Source organism: Candoia aspera, chromosome 6, assembly GCF_035149785.1.
Source record: "Candoia aspera isolate rCanAsp1 chromosome 6, rCanAsp1.hap2, whole genome shotgun sequence".
Classification (NCBI taxonomy): domain Eukaryota; kingdom Metazoa; phylum Chordata; class Lepidosauria; order Squamata; family Boidae; genus Candoia; species Candoia aspera.
In genome coordinates this window covers 83,410,756-83,427,114 of record NC_086158.1, presented here as the reverse complement: position 1 = coordinate 83,427,114, position 16,359 = coordinate 83,410,756, and the positions used below count along the sequence as shown (strand labels likewise).

The window sequence follows — 16,359 nt, the reverse complement described above, 5'->3', positions numbered from 1 at the left end:
GGCACAGTCTGCAAGTGACTGAGTCTATAACCTGCCCAGCTAGCCCGTAATGCTAAGCCAAGGTCAGTGCTATGTTGTAACATAAATTGGAACAAACCCAGTTCCTAGTTTCCTCCCATCACCCAATGCTGGCCAGGCAGACTTCAGGGGTGTTTACTTTGGTTTTTGCAGACGCTCAGCTTGTCACTGCATATGAGCTAGAGATCACAGTTTCTAACAAGCTGACCTCAAACCATGCATTATGAACCTGGCAGGTGAAACTGAAGAGCATTAAAAATAGTTGAGATTATGTAAAAGTGTAACTAAACTTTTCCCGAGCTTGCACATGAGAGGAAGATAAAAGCCCAGGCCTATGGTGCAGCATTAACGTGGGCCAAGCAGCCAATCAAGCCAGTGCGGGAAAAATGAGTAACAAAAAACAGAAAGAATGTGATGTTGTACCTTTGTTCCAGATGCTTCATCGTTGCGGTAATCTCACTGGTTTTATCCTCCAGGCGACCAATTATTTCATTCTTCTCTTTCATGGCATCATCTGAAAACTATTATTAGAGATTATTATATTACGATATGATAATTATCTGGCTGCGTGGCTTTTCTTTCTCCTCCTGCTTGACGTTAAACACAGATCTCTCTGAACCAACTTTGAATACTGAAATCTCTGCAGAAAGGAGCAGCAGCCCTTTGGCCACAAAGTCCAACGTTCATCAGGCAACTGCAGTTCTGCAAAACTGCTGCATGTTTTCCAGTTCCAAAAACATTTCATGTAGTCAGTTGATTTGGGAGGGGGAAAAAAGAGGGAAAAATGTAGCGGATGTCAGAATCATATCTATACCTGATCAGATAGTAAGAATAAAAAATTTACCTTTGAGATGTGCACTGTTTCATCAATGTGTATGAATGGGGAGGCCAGTGACCAGTGCTTTTTATTTTCCCTTAGCATTTCTGGAGGGAGAGTACAGGTGGTCCTCGCTTAACGACCACAATTGGGACTGGCAACTCCATTGCTAAGTGACACAGTTGTTAAGCAAGACATCATGTGACCGCAACAGACTTACAGCCTTGTTTCCGCTTCTATCATTTAAGCAAACCACCTGCAGTCGTTAAGCGAGACATCACGTGACCATGTAATTTTACTGCCAGCTTCTTCATTGACTCTGCTTGTCGGAAGCCAGTTGCGAAGTGCCCGAATCTCGATCACGTGACTGTCCTAAGTGCAAGGACCAGTCATAAAGTTCCTTTTTCAGTGCTGTCATAACTTCAAACTGTCACTAAACAGGGCAGTCATTAAGCAAGGCCTACCTCTATTGCATCCCTACTTGAAGTTTCCTGGTTTGGTATGACTGGCCTGATACCTCTGGCCCCAATGGCTAGGTCAATGTTTCTCAACCTTGCAACCCGTGCTGGCTAGGGAATCCTGGGAGTTGAAGTCCACACATCTTAAAGCTGCCACGGTTGAGAAACACTGGGCTAGATAGTTAAAAGCAGTAACAAGAAGCCAACACAGGGAAATCAGTAGGACTGCACAGTGCGTTCCAAAGTGGCACTTCACCAGCACCTCTGCTCAAAGCATTAGAGCAGTCACATGCTTGGCAAGGCTCCCACAACTGCCTGAAAACTATCTCCGGCTCTCTGCACATGCATGTGCTCAGACAGCCATTTTGCGAGCAGTTGCAATGGGAATGCTTGCTTTAAATGCCTCCCTTCCATTTAAGGTCTCCTCAGTACAGAACAGTGCTAGGCTAGGGATAAGAGTTCTCTTCAAGCTTGTGGGCACTAACCTTGTCTGAACCGAGATCACCATTCAAACAGGGGCTAGCAAAGTATGTGTTAAAACAGGGTCTGTAGTTGTGGCTTACTTTTGGTTAGCTTACTTTAGCCATGGTCTGGCAGGTTGTCTGAACCTGGACTAATACATGCAGTATTAAATAATTAAGTAGTAAATGCAGTCTAAGAGCAGTGGCCAGAAACAGCAGCTGCTGCAGCCACGTTTTTGATGCTGCTGGATTTGTTTTTCCTCCTCCTCCTCCAGCTCCACAGGAAGATCTTTTCAAAAGAGCAACAGTGCTTAAAGAAGTATGTGCATCCATAACCTTGCATACAGAAGCTGCCAAGCTGATCAGGCCACGGTGCCCTTGGGTTTCGTTACAAAGAACTCTGGGGAGCTGCCCAGAGAGTGCCAGCTGGGATGCTGATGGCAAAGCAAGGAACACACAGATTTCTGCCAGACTGGTTTCCATGTTGTTAATCCAGGACTGCTCATAGGTTTCTTGTTGACGGCTGATGCTAAGCAAGCCTGGTCTAGCACATCACACAAACCAACTCCATTCTATGACCTCCCCAAGACAGCCCTTCCAAAGCTTAAATGAGTGAGAATATTCTCACTCCCATAGGGAAGATGCTATGAATAACTGTCAACCGCTAACCCTGAAAGCTACAGAGAGGGGAGGAAACTCTCTAGGGGAAATCGAACCCCCCCAAAACCACCAGACACCACTGCATTACACCTGTGTATTTTGGTTCCAAGATATAAATAATTACCTACCTGCAGTTTTTGATACATTTCTGCATTGATCGCTTTGACTTCCTCCAGCTGTTGCCGCAGACTTATAAGAGTGTCTTGCTTTTCATGTATATCTTTCTCCAATAACTTCATTGCAAGTTCTATCTCATGCTTCATACCAACTTGGACCATAAGTTCATTCTCTATATCCTACAAAGCATAAAAGCAAACAAAAAAACCAGATCTTTCCAAAATCTTGTGTTTAATTTTAGATTAAACAGGTCTAGCAAAACAGCACGGCAGAGGGTTGACAACAGCATGCAGCTACCTAAGTACGTAACTCTATGACTGAAAGCAAGGAGCACGCAGGGCTACCCATTCACCTTCACCGTCTATGTGACACCTACTTACTTGTCTTAACTGCGATTCTTCCCGAAGCTGCCTATGTGCTTCGTTATACATTTCATCCAGGCTTTGTCTGGAGTGTTTGTATGTCTGAAGTTCTGCTTCAGCATCTACTTTATTCATCTACAAAGAAAATAAGGAAAATTGTTGTATTTAAAAATATTGGTATTCAAAAAGAGGCCTCTCCCTAGAGCAGCATTTCTCAAACTTGGCAATGTTAAGATGTGTGGACTTCAACTCTCCGAATTTCCCAAGCTGCATGGCTGGCTGGGGAATTCTGGAAGTTGAAGTCCAGGCATCTTAAAGTCGCCAAGGTTGAGAAACACTGTCCTGGAGCAACATAGATAAATGTACTAGGCAGAAAGAACACTTCCTAACTCTTCTTAGTGTTTGTGATGACATGGGGATTTTTGTCGGGCTATGCATGTGCCAAAAATGATTTAGATCACATGTAAGATACAGGCACAGTACCTACTTAAAAAGTATTGTAATATGTATAAATATTATTGAAAATACAGAAAAATGCTTCTTTTATAGTTTGGAATCTGCTATATTTATTATTGTTAATGAGATATTCCTCATGCCAATACTATTTATGAAAATTTCAAGTTCAGTAGGTCAGAGAGAGATCTGGATAACACCAACTGAATGTTTTTAAAAATGGGGGTCTGCAATTGATTCTTCTTCCAAAAACCCCACAGGTAACTTGAGACATGCAGAATCTAGCCAGCACTAATTAACTCAGTGTGCAGCGTCCATCACAAGTCTGGAACATCTGGTCCATTCACATCTCCTGCATTTCCCATGCACTGGTGGAATAGATGGGGACAAAATTTGGGGCCTCTTTTTTGCAGAGAAATCTGCAAATGTTTTAAGGGAGAAATGTGTGCCTTAAGCCTTGCAGAACTATAAACCCCTACCAAATATGGGGCAAAAGCTTTCACCCTGTTCACTTCAGTGATGTCATGACATGTTAGAATTAGTTGTGCCTTAGTGCCTATTTTAATTTTTTTACTGACTCCACTTATACACCTTTGGAAAGGTCACAGGCTGTGCACTGAGACACACTGCCCTTCCCCTGGCCTGCTCTTCTGGTCTTGGGAGAAGCCATTCACTAACTGACTAAGATACCAAATGTTATTTCCACTTCCCTGTCTTTTGCCCCAATTGCATGTGAGTTTTATTTGCCTGTCTTACTTCATAATGTCTATTTTTATCCCTTATTTCAGCTGCTCCACCATTTTTCATTTCTTCTATTTGTACTCAATAGATAAATCATCCCTGCTGATTTCTGCAGTTTTAAGAAGCTCCCTCTCTGAATATTTCGTGGGTGGTTACTCTGTCATTCTAGAAGTTTTTCTACCATCCCTACAAAATCTTTCTAATCTTCCAAGGACCTGGGGTGATCATAATGCTATTCAAGAGGGTATAAAACTTGGATTCATGTCTTCAGTGGGGTCCATCTCTCCTGCTCTGGACACCCTGATCGAAGATGTTGTCTCCATATGTCTTGGCTATCTGTAGCAAGGGAATGTAAACATTATCCTACAGTGAGTTTAGCATAGGTTTACTGGTAGTGTAAACCTAATCAAAATACTTGATTGGCATTATTTGTATAGGTCTGTGGGCCTTGCTGAGTACATTAACAACAGTGTACAGCAAAGAGTGTATCTCAAGGCACTTCAGAGGAAAAATTGCTTGAATTATTTCCTCCTTTCTGGCTCGTCTCTACAGCTCCTGAGACGCCAGAACAATTCAAGAGAGGCTCAGGCTGCTAGCAAGTTTCTCACTGCCAGTTAAATCTAGGACTTAACTACATTTTTAGACATTTTTTTTTGTTTTTGTTCTTTTCTCTACACATTTTTGGTACTGATAAGAATTTTGGAAATTTGAAACTTGCATGCTTGATGTTCTGTTTGGTCCTTAAAAGGTCCTGTCCAACTGTGAATGCAGTAATACTTTTGTTACCGAATAGCATTATTTTTTAAATTTTTATTAATATCATCCTAATTTGCCAGACCATGAAGTACGTATATTTACAAATGATCTTTCAAAAATTCCCTCCTGAAACTCTTAGCTAGATTCTTGAAGTATTTATATAAAATACTAAAAAATTACATATTTTGTATGGAAAATTACATTAAAAATAGCAAATTTGACATACAAATCATGAATTATTTTAAAGACACTAATCAAATATCATACCTCTAGATGATGCTGTGTTTTCATTAAAATGAGTGTGTTTTCACTTCTTAAGTGATGGTTTTCTTCTTGAAGTTTAATTATGTTGTTTTTAGCTATTGCCAACTAAGAAAATAGAACATAACAATAAAAATTCAAAAGCTTTCAAACAGTGAAAAACAACAACTCCAGACCCAAAGTGCTGCATGAAACCGTCACAATCTCCTGACCACTTCACTGCATTAATTCAGCATAGTTATCTATTACTTATTCATTCAACTTTTTCTATTGCCAACAGCCATGGACTCATGACAGTTGACAGAAAGCACATATCCAGAATTTACAACCAAAGGTATTACACTCAGTTAAAATCCCACATTAACAATAACGAATGAATGTTTAATATGTAGAGCGCCTTAAGTTCCGGCATTTGTAAAAGAGCTATCACCGGGCAGGGCCGTCATATTGTTTAAATGAGCTTGCCACAAGGATCCCTGTAGAAAGCTGTTTTCACAATTGCAAAGAAATATCTGTCATCCATCTCACAGTTATGTCCCGCCACAATTATACACAGACTCTCAGCAGCTAGAGAGAAATGTTCTGTGGGTTGGTGCATCTGGACCTATCCTTCCATACTGCTATCATACATATTTTAGAGCTATTTGCAGGTTTTCTGTGGGCTGGGGTCAAAAAGGTCAAGATGGCTCTGACAGGGCTTCAGTTGCATGCCTATATGATCAAAAAAAAAAAAGTAGGTTTATATTGATGGACCAGGATTTCATTTGGTTTACTGCAGCTGAGCGAGAAGGAGAATGTCTAAGAAACTCGGCCACCACCTTCACGCTCCTCAGATGCTCTGTAACACACAACGCACCCTTGGCAAAGGGAAACATATTGGCTGAAACAAACCAAAAACAGCCCAAACCAAAATTAAAACCAAACCAAAATGCAAACAAACACTGCTAATTTCAACATTAAAGTATATATTGCTGAAAGACAGTACCTCTTCAATTAATTTAGTGTTTGACTTCTCTAGTGAATCAACACGTGTATGGAGGCTGCTGACTGTACTACTGAAAATGATAAAAAAAAAATTCTTCAGAATTATTTCTGCAATTATGCAGTAGTACAATCTGATTTACAAAACCTCCTAGCAGCTGCTCAGTGCCCACCAACAAATGCATCAGAAAACACCTCTCTGCCACCGCTCCTCAGAATGTACAGTGTTGGTTTTCTTTCTTATCCGTGACCCATATTTTTATTTCCTTGTTGGAATCATCTTGAGGTAAAACTCAAGGCCCCTTTGAGTTGGCCCCACTCCTGATGATTTCATGCCGTTTTCTCGGCAACAATACAGAAGTGGTTAGACATAGCTTTTCTCCCTGGATGTTTTTCAGACTTCCCTATCTAGCCTATAGCCCGGGTATATCCCCATGGTATCCCTTCCTAGAATCAAAGAGGTCTCATGCTGTTTAGCTTTTTGAGATCACCCAAAGCTGACTAACTGCTATTACCCAAAAGGCTATTATATGATTGTCACATTTAATTAGTCCTCCTTTATGATCTGGAGAAGGCTAATTATTAATGTTAGCCTTCTTCATGGGTTCTCTTGAAGAATGTGAGAGAGTTCCCACTGCTAAAGGACAAAGCTGTGCACACCGACTCAGCCCCTGTGCTTTCTCTAATCCAGATTTACTGCACTCAGTAAGGAGATCTGGAGCGCTGCTTGTATTTGACATCATGAAGCCAAACATACATGAACAACATCTTTAAAAAGCCATGTCATATCAATAGGAAAGATACACAGGTCTTTAAATATACCTTTTATACTTTATACTTTAGAGAAGTATATTTTACTTATTCATTTGACAGATGTCCAATGGAAAACACTGGTAGAACCAAACGTCATCTACAGCTATAATATTCAGTATTAGTCTTACTCCTACATCAATAGCAGTAGGATTGCATTGTTAGTCTGCCTGGTAAAGAACAGCAAATACAACCAGCTATCATTGTAATATTAACTCCTTGATGCAATAGCTAACCATTTCCAGACTAAAAATGTAACCACATTTTTAATGTAGGAATATCCTAAGATATTTCTGACCAGGATCCATCAGGGGTGGGGATTAAAAGTCAAGATGGTGGCTGTGACAGCAAGGCACCAGGCTAGAAACCGGGAGACCGTGAGTTCTAGTCCCACCTTAGGCACAAAGCCAGCTGGGTGACCGTGGGCCAGTCTCTCTCTCTCAGCCCTCGGAAGGAGGCAAGGGCAAACCACTTCTGAAAAACCTTGCCAAGAAAACTACAGGGACTAGTCCAGGCAGTCACCAGGAGTCAACAATGACTCCACCAAAAGAAGGCACCAAAAAAAAAAATTATGTGATCACGCGTGCCATGGACATGAAAAGGGGGCAGGGTTTGATCATGTGGTTGCAATCACCATCTTGACTTTTTTGACCCCCCTCCCTGTGGATGCCCTTGCATTTCACAATACTTCCCAACTTCTCTTCTTTCTACTAATTATTTAATAAATACTAATATTTTCAATGCCTGATAATTACCAAAGTAATTATTTTTTAAAACAGATGATACCTGTCTCTGTATTTAACACATGCCTCAATGTATACTTACTTCAATTGCCGGTTTAATTCTTCAACATAATTCTTCTGATCCAATATTGCAGCAATGTGGTCATTTCTAAAAGAAGTTGAATATTTAATGTTTAATTAAACACCTATCTGAGTCTTGAGAATACCATGTGCGAAATTTCTATTTACTGTACCAGAAATCTATATATAACTAAACTCCTAGATTAAAAAACAGTATCTGAATATGGCTTGAAATATAGAACATTCTATGATGAAGAACAGCAGCAGCATAAACTGGATAACCAACTGGTTCACCTCAGTATTCCATCACTGAGATATCTGGGGTCCATAAAAAAAAAAGGTTTCATTTGTTTTTCTCAAAAAATTGGAAATGGAATATTTGCCTAAGATTTATCAGACTGCAATAATATGACTTTGATTATCTATTTCCCCAAGTTTTATTAGGTTTTGATAGAAGAGGACTGCTCATATATCTGTTCCGTGTTTCTTTGATTAAACAACTTCCTTTCATTAAACAAGAGAAACTGTTCTCGTTTTTTTTATAGTTGTTCCATAATTTGTTTTTTGCCCTTGAGATCTGTGGCACCAAAATGTACAACTTCTTTCACAGTAGTGAATGTTCAGCCTAAAATGTGTTGCTGCTGTTGTTGTTGTTGTTATTTTCCAGACTCATAGAGATGTACAGTAATGGAATAGAATGTAAATAAAGGTGAAAGTAAACACACACACAATACAGTTATAATATACAATAAGTAAATTAAGCAAATAAACTAAGGGTGAACAATTTTTTCTTGAAGGTCCTCTGGAAAAGTTTGGCCTTCTCTAACTTGAAGAGATAGTCAATTTGAGCTAGTGGTTATGGTGTTAAACTCGAAGCGGGGAAAACAGTTCTAGTCCCACCTTAGGCAGGAAGCCAGCTGGGTGACCTTGGGCCAATCATTCTCTCTCAGCCCTAGGAAGAAGGCAATGGCAAACCACTTCCAAAAAACCTTGCCAAGAGAACTGCAGGGACTTGAAGGCATTAAAAAACAAACCCCACCCAACTTCAAGAAAGCCAGCCCTGAGGCGGCCAGATTAACATCTCAGTGGCTGGTTCTTCCACAGCATAGTGCTATAATGCAAAAACGGCACTTTCTGACCTCAGCCCTGCCCCCTCATGAAATTAGGGTAATATGAGCAGCTTCGTGGATCATATCTGGTTGGAATAGGTGGTTATATAAGTATACAACTTGTGTGAAGCCCTAGAGGGCTTTTTAAGTCAGAACTAACACACATTAGGTACAACATGAACATAAAATGAAGCATGGACAAAGGTTTCTTTCTTCTGAACAGAAGGAATATTCTGTGAGGGAACGGGCATTTTTGAATTCCAGTGTGATGGGATTTTCAACCATTTAGTTTAACATGCTAAACATCACAAGTTCTACTAAAACTCACCTTCCTTTATCTTCAGCGTCATCTTCATTCTTTAGATACATGGAGAAATCAATCACACCAACCTTAAAAAAAATATATTCAAATTTTACAAAATGAAATAAATGAAAAGCTAGGGCAGGTATAACCTTCATTCTCCTGGAAATTTAAGCAAATTCAACAGAATGGGAAATTCCAGATTCGGCAATGATCATATTACCTATGCCTTAACATTTGGGGAACTATGGGTCGGATTGTATTGACCAATGGCATTTTGCAACAGAATAGTTTTTACAACCACCCCCATCTCCCCCACATCTGCTCCAATGGGTTAGAAAACCTCCAGACCAAACTGAGCTCACATGTGTCTTAATTATATCTTGAACAATTAATAATAAAAAAATATTTTAAAAAAGAATGCTTAGGAAGAGCAATGGGCAGTCCCCATAAATGAGCAAAAGTGTGCTGGATTAATTATGAATACTATATAAATAAGCCTACATTATAATACAGTCCAATATTGGTATTTTTCTATTATTCAAATGTTTAAGCTCATCACACTGAGTTTACAATACTAAGAATTGTATGTAAACCAAAAACATCCCTCTCACACACATCTTGAAGAAAGGACATAGAACTAAATTATAGTTTTATAGTGAGATGGGCAGCGTATACATTTAATAAATAAATAAATATATATTACAAGGGAAAAACCATAGCCATTTGAAAGATCTTCTAATCAATAAACTTTTTTATTGTAAAAGCTATCAGTATTCTTCTGTAGAAGCACAATTATATGGTTCTGCAATTTATAGATTTTCATAGTGCTTCAAAGAAAAGAACTGTTTGCATGGGGAAAAATAGCTTATGAACAGATTCATTTAAATAAATTACTTGAATTATTTTATTCAAGATCTTCAGATGTGCTCTTAAGGCTAAGTATTCTACATTAATGTGGTGTCTACTTACTTGTGAATCTAAATCTTCTCCTTTTATGCACAGGTTTGCATCAATTACATTTAACCCAACAAGCAGTCCAACAATCACCGCTCCTTCTTCTTCCACCATCAGTGCATGATATTCATAGAATTCACTGTAAAAGCATTTTCATATAATTTAAACCACATTTTCAATTCCTGGTCAATTCTATAGCTGAACTTATTTTCAAGCCTCTGAAAGCTGGTTGGGCTGTAGTTAAATATTTCTTCGACTTTGATGATATCACAAGAATCCTTCACGATTTCTAGAAATAACTTGCATGGCACACAGTGATCTCGTCCAGCATCTTTCCTTTGCATCATTCTTCCCCAAAACCATTGGTACTCACAAATGTATCTCATGATTCCAATCATGTTACCTCTGTTACCAAAGATCAAGCATATGTAGATCTCCTAAGTTATATCCAATGTCAACACAGGCAGAAAAAGTAGACCTGCTAATGGTTGCATGTCCCACTATGCAACCATTATCAGGTGCTTGACAAACCAGCATCAGCAGCATTTAAGATCATGACATCACGTTGAGAAATCACATCCTCAAATAGAAATCAAATATTGGATTTCAAATTTGCACAAGGATGAAAAAGATTCTCCAAGCAACAGAGGCTTTGCACAAGCAGAATAACATGAATAACGTTCCCTGCCTAGAATAAAAGAGCAAAGAAAATTGCTTTTTCAGAAAACGCCTGGTTCTTCAAATAAGAAATTAAATGCTGTGCAACCACATTTTATCCTCATTTTAATGCTCTGGGTCTGCAGCCTTTTCCAACAGCTGGCAGCATAATGTAAATTTGCATAATACATTAAGTGGCAAAAGAGAAAGAATATATCATCGCCATTGTTGTGGCCAGTGCTGTCTGAGAATGACACAGGCATTGTGTTGTTGACTTCTGGTTTATGCTACAGTACTGTTAAAACCTGAATAATCATTAGAATCCCTCCTTTCTTTTTTGTTCTACCAAAATGTTAAAAAAGAAAGCTGTCAGGATTATTTTATTGAAAACTATAATTCAGAAGAAACTGAAATGCTTGGATTGCATCTGCTATCTAAGCAATCCAAAGATAACCTGTTTTATTTAACCAAGAAAATAAATATTTATTTTAGCTAAGTTCTAGTTACAATGCAATACAATCAATGTGCACAATTCTGTTTGCAATCAAAGCTTTGATTTTTAATAAGAATCTGGATAAGCTCTCACCCAAGGAGATCTTTCCGAAGGATGAGACATCGTAGATAGTCAGCCATCTTTTTTTGCATAAGTGCCAAACGTAACCAAGCCCGAGCGCGTCCTAATGAAGTCCTGATTTAAAAAAGGAATAGGTCAGAGCACAGAAACACATTAGTCAGACTTGTTTTTTTCTAAGACTAGTCAACAGGTCTTCCAATAAAGAGACACAGATTAAACCACTTTCCATCTTCATCTGGAACAGTGTTATTTAATCATTCAATATTTAATTCAGTGCGTTAGCCATTTTACACTCTCATCAAAAATTTGTTTTCCTAAAAAAAAAAACCTTCTGATTTAAATGCTTACTTGAAAAAGCTCTTAAGACACAAAATAGAAGAAAATGCCCTCCCTTCTATTTATCTTGGGCAAATACCTTCCCCTTTTGGTGTTTTCTGGGGAAGAAGAGGTTAGTGAATGCCCTGAGATGTCTGCAGTGAGCACTTGGGGGTGGGATCAGAGGCTGGGTCATTCCATCTGAGACTTGGAGGGAGAGATCCAAACGAGACCACAGTCCACAGGACTGTTCTACTGAAACCTCTGAAAAGATTAAGCCCGCTCTCGTAAGTCCCTGAGAGTCCCTTGTGTGATGGGCAGTGTCAAAGCCAATGTTTAATATTCTACTTCTTTTATTAAAATGTTCACCTCATTAATCTGGGATGAGAACAATTTTTCACTGGGCTCATCCTCATGTGCCCCTAACTGTCACGGGCATGCTCTGGTAACCAGACATTCCTGCCACGTCTTCATGACGTTGCCTACATTTCACCCCACAGCTGAACCACCTCAAAGTCACTTCTAGCTGTTCCAGTTTCTCTTTCTCCCAACACGCTTTTTGCCATGATACAATCTCCATCAATAATGTGGTTCCAGACATGATCAGGGCTGGGATCCACCACGAGAAGAGAAGTGGACAATTCCAGCAGGAATTCTGGGAGTTGGTCCACCCTGTGCCCATTGTTAGGCCTCCTTTGGGGGACAGCAGTTGCAGAGGAATATAGCTCAGTGGGAGAACAGACTCTCTAGATGAGGAAGCTCCCAGCTTCAATCCTTGGCACTTGCAGGTGTAGTTGGAAACCCTTATCAAAAATCTGAGAGCAACTGCAGGTCAGTTTAGACAAAATGGGAAAATGGTATGAATCTGGGAGATTTCTACCTCAACTTCTTTGCACAAGACAAAACCCCATGTTCTCCTTTCTTACAATTTTGAATAATAACATTACAGGTAGTCCCTGCTTAATGACCACAATTGGGACCAGAATTTTGGTTGCTACGCAAATCCGATCTAATTTTATGACCTTTTTTGTGGTGGTCATTAAGTGAATCACCATGGTCATTAAGCGAGCCACATGGTCATTAAGTGAATCACACGGTTCCCCGTTGATTTTTGTTTGCCAGAAGCCAGGCAAGAAGGTCAAAAATGGCAATCAAGTGACCATGGGATACTGCAATGGTCATAAGTGCAAACTGGTTGCCAAGTGCCCAAATCGTGATCACGTGACGGCAGGGATGCTGCAATGGTTGTAAGTGTGAGGACCAGCCATAAGTCAGTTTTTCCAGCACTGTCCTAAGTCCGAACCATCACTAAATGAATGGTTATTAAGCAAGGACTACCTGTATTTCACCTACAGAATATTCTGTGAGTTTAAGAAAAGTTACATACATTTTTACTGTGGAAGATGAATTCATATTCATTTCATTTTAATGATTTATATACGGAAAGCATGAGGAAAATATTTCAATAAATTACAAATGATCTGTAAGTCAAAAGATCCTTATTAAGAAAACAACTTACTTGAGACCAGGTAAGTCTCTAACACTAGCAGCAATCTCCTCAGCTTCTGGGTACAATTTCTCTACAAGTTCCAGAGGGCCCCATATTGTTTTATTGTAACTTAGAAAAGATTTTTTTACTAGAAGGGAAAAAAAAACACATTTTGGCTTTTGATGCTCTCTTTTGTTCTCTTGGCATGTTTAATATACTTGCTCCATAGGTATCTGAGATACTTATTGGAAAGGCACATACGAATATTGTGAACACTTTTAAAACGTCAATATTTTATATTTATAGAGCATCAACAAGTTTATTTAATCTGAAATGCCAGTGATTTTTTACAACCACTGCAGCCAGTCATGAAGCTACTGTGATGACTACAGCCTGTGACAAATGAAGACAAAATAAGGAAAAGCATATTTGAACCAGGAAGCCAAGATCATACTTCTAGACAATCAACAAATAATGGAAAAAGGTTGGTAAAAGCACATGAACCAAATTCGTAAGTCATTCAGACTCCAATGAAATAAAACTTGCAGAAAGTAGGGCATTTCTTCAATTGCCTTCTCGAATACTAATGAACGCAAAGGGAGAAAGACACAGCTTCCTTCTGAATTGATTCAGAAAGGGAAGTTTACAGTGGGACTGCAGGACAAATGAAAGTGAACATGGGTAGGCCAGCATCCAACAATCTATACCAGAGTTTCTCAATCTCAGCAACTTTAAGATGCTGGCTGGGGAATTCTACAAATAGAAGTCCACACATCTTAAAGTTGCTGTGATCAAGAAACACTGATCTATACTGTGTTTTAAAAAATGCTTATCTCTTAGTGTAAAACCAAGTGATCAGTCTAAGATGGCATTCTCAGATGGCCAAATACAGAACAAAAATGATGATGGGGTAAAAAGACTAATAACCCAAAAATGCCATCTGTACCTTTCAGGCCATGTTTCAGGCAGTGTTCCATGACAACGAAAAACTGCTGGAGAGGTGGATAATCAGAATCAAGAGTCCGCCCAAAGCTCAGAGCAGATTCAATGAGTCCCTTTATACTCAGCTTAGCCATGTTCAATAGATTTGTTCGTTCAACCGCCAGGGGGTCTTTCACAGCTTAAAAAAAAAGATAAATGATTGAAGACATACATTTTATTGATCAAAACACAACAGTCGTGTCCAAATCTAAGTGTAACAAAGTGGAAGGGGGAAAAAAGTCAAAGCAACAAGGAGCGCACTATGCTAAGAAATATAAGATTTTTTCAGTGAAGCCAGCAGGAAGAGATTATATCAACAATCCTGCAGCATTGGCAGAAATCCTGTTCCAAATTAGTGCTGACAGCATTTTAACAATGGAACACCAAGTGCTGCTTGCAATTTCCTAGAGTAAATCCATCTCATGGTAAAACTAACTGGTTACAATAAAATATTTATCTTGTGGTTCATATTTAACCTGTCATTAATTAAGTCTGCTTGTAATGAAGGACCCTGTGTTTTATTTTATGAAACAGCCATTTTATCAGCACTGCAAAAGAAACAAGATTTTAGCATTACTATAGTAGAAACAGACAATGTCCTTTTCCATTTTGGTTGCCAATTTTTAATATTATTATTATTGTTATTATTCCATATGATTGTTTGGCACCTGATGCTATTGACAATGTGAATGTTTATCGTCACTGTTGTCACTGGAGGTAATCCTCACAAGAACAGGACACTCAAGTTGTGGGAATCCCCTTCCCCATCTAGCCCAGCATTCCCTGGCACCCAGCGACCCACCAGGTGTGATTTCGGAAGCTCCCAAGGCAGTATTTCTCAACCTTGGCAACTTTAAGATGTGTGGACTTCAACTCCCAGAATTCTCCAGCTAGCCATGGAGAATTAATGGGGAATTCATGCAGGCCATGCTGGCTGGGGAATTCTGGGAGTTGAAGTCCACACGTCTTAAAGTTGCCAAGGTTGAGAAACCCTGTCCCAAGGGAAAGGCGATGCCTTAGCAACTGGTAATTAAATAAGCTGCTTGAGGTTTAGCGGGGAATTGCAACCACCGAGAGATGTAGCAAGCAGTGAGCAAACCTCCATGAATTGGCCCGATGTCCTCTCGACACTGCGCGCCCTCCTGGCCATCCTTGCATGAGATGGCAGTAAATCCCCTAATTTTCCTTTGCCAGGGCAAGCGTTCCTGATCTTAAAACACGGGAGGTTGCTTTGATTTGGGCTCCAGAGTTACTCCAAGGACGGCAGAGGGGACGGAAAGGCGGATCTCCTCCCCCGTTGAATTCAAAACCCTAATCGGCCCTAGTCGCCTCGCTTCTTTGGGGAGCTTTAAGCCAAGGCCATCTCGTTCCCCCATCCCGGACCGACGAGGCGCACGCGATCCCCCTTCGCCCGCGAGGGGCACCCGCTGTTTGCCAAGCGCCAATCGCGAGCTACACCGTATAGCAAAAGCGGCTCCTGGGCTGCAGGAGCCGCCCGCCTTCCGAGCGCCCGGCGACGCCTCCGGCTCTTGACAGCCAAAAGGGACCGCGCTCCCCGTGCCGCCGCCCTCCCCTTTCGCTTGCCTCTGAAATCCCTGCTACTCCGGGGGGGACCCCTCAAGAAAAGCGGGGCAGAAGGGGCACGGATCGAGGCGGCTGCCCCGGGAGGTTCCCCGCCCCGGCAGCGCCAGGACCCTGCGCCGCGTGCGCCCTGGGAACTGCGGGAGGTGGAGGGCAGGGCGCGGCGGATGGACGGGCATTGCCGGCGGTCTCCGAGGACTGCGGTCTTTGACTGACTGACTGACACACACACACACACGGCTTCGAGGCGCTGACAGTGCAGAGCAAGTACCTGTAAGCGACTGGCTGTTGGCATCCAGCAGCCGCTGGAAAGGCGGCCTCGAGGGCAGCCCCTCTCCTGCCATTTTGGCCCCAGAGCGAGCGGAGAGGAGCAGCGCCACCTCCAGCACCTCAGCAACGTCGGTCGGGCAGGAAGGCTCCCTCCGCCCCGTCTCACGTCCCTCCCCAGTCTCGCCCCGCCCCGCCGCGCCCGCCCGTCGCCCTCGCGCCTTACCCATGGCCAGCGGGGAGCAGCAGGTCCCCAAGCAGCTCAGCGCGGATCCAGCCTTGGCTGCTTTCACGGCCCTTTTCCAGCCCTCTTCATCCTCCATCTCCGCCTCCGCCTGCTTCCCCCGGCCTGGGCCAGGGCGCCTCTCGCGGTCGGAGGACCGAGGTAGCGCCGCGGCGGAGCTCGGCCTCGGGGAGCGGGACGCGGCGT

At 41.3% G+C, this 16,359-nt stretch overlaps 1 protein-coding gene across 4 annotated transcripts in view; it reads right to left on the bottom strand.

Annotated features, from left to right (window-relative positions):
• The window catches only part of RUFY2 (RUN and FYVE domain containing 2), a 37,409-nt gene extending 21,119 nt beyond the window's left edge, over positions 1–16,290 (bottom strand). The window contains exons 1-12 of one of the 4 annotated variants that reach the window (XM_063307564.1): positions 16,156–16,290; positions 14,047–14,220; positions 13,131–13,248; positions 11,309–11,410; positions 10,081–10,204; positions 9,136–9,197; positions 7,721–7,786; positions 6,090–6,159; positions 5,111–5,212; positions 2,912–3,028; positions 2,543–2,710; positions 442–539 (exon numbers count right to left, since the gene is read on the bottom strand). In XM_063307564.1, the coding sequence (XP_063163634.1) occupies positions 442–539; positions 2,543–2,710; positions 2,912–3,028; positions 5,111–5,212; positions 6,090–6,159; positions 7,721–7,786; positions 9,136–9,197; positions 10,081–10,204; positions 11,309–11,410; positions 13,131–13,248; positions 14,047–14,220; positions 16,156–16,252 (1,298 nt within the window). In that variant the 5' untranslated portion in view covers positions 16,253–16,290. Of the gene's footprint in view, positions 1–441; positions 540–2,542; positions 2,711–2,911; positions 3,029–5,110; positions 5,213–6,089; positions 6,160–7,720; positions 7,787–9,135; positions 9,198–10,080; positions 10,205–11,308; positions 11,411–13,130; positions 13,249–14,046; positions 14,221–15,933; positions 16,058–16,155 lie in introns of those variants that run through there. The other 3 variants (XM_063307563.1, XM_063307560.1, XM_063307562.1) reach the window with 3 other exon arrangements.
• Between the last annotated feature and the right edge of the window lie 69 nt (positions 16,291–16,359).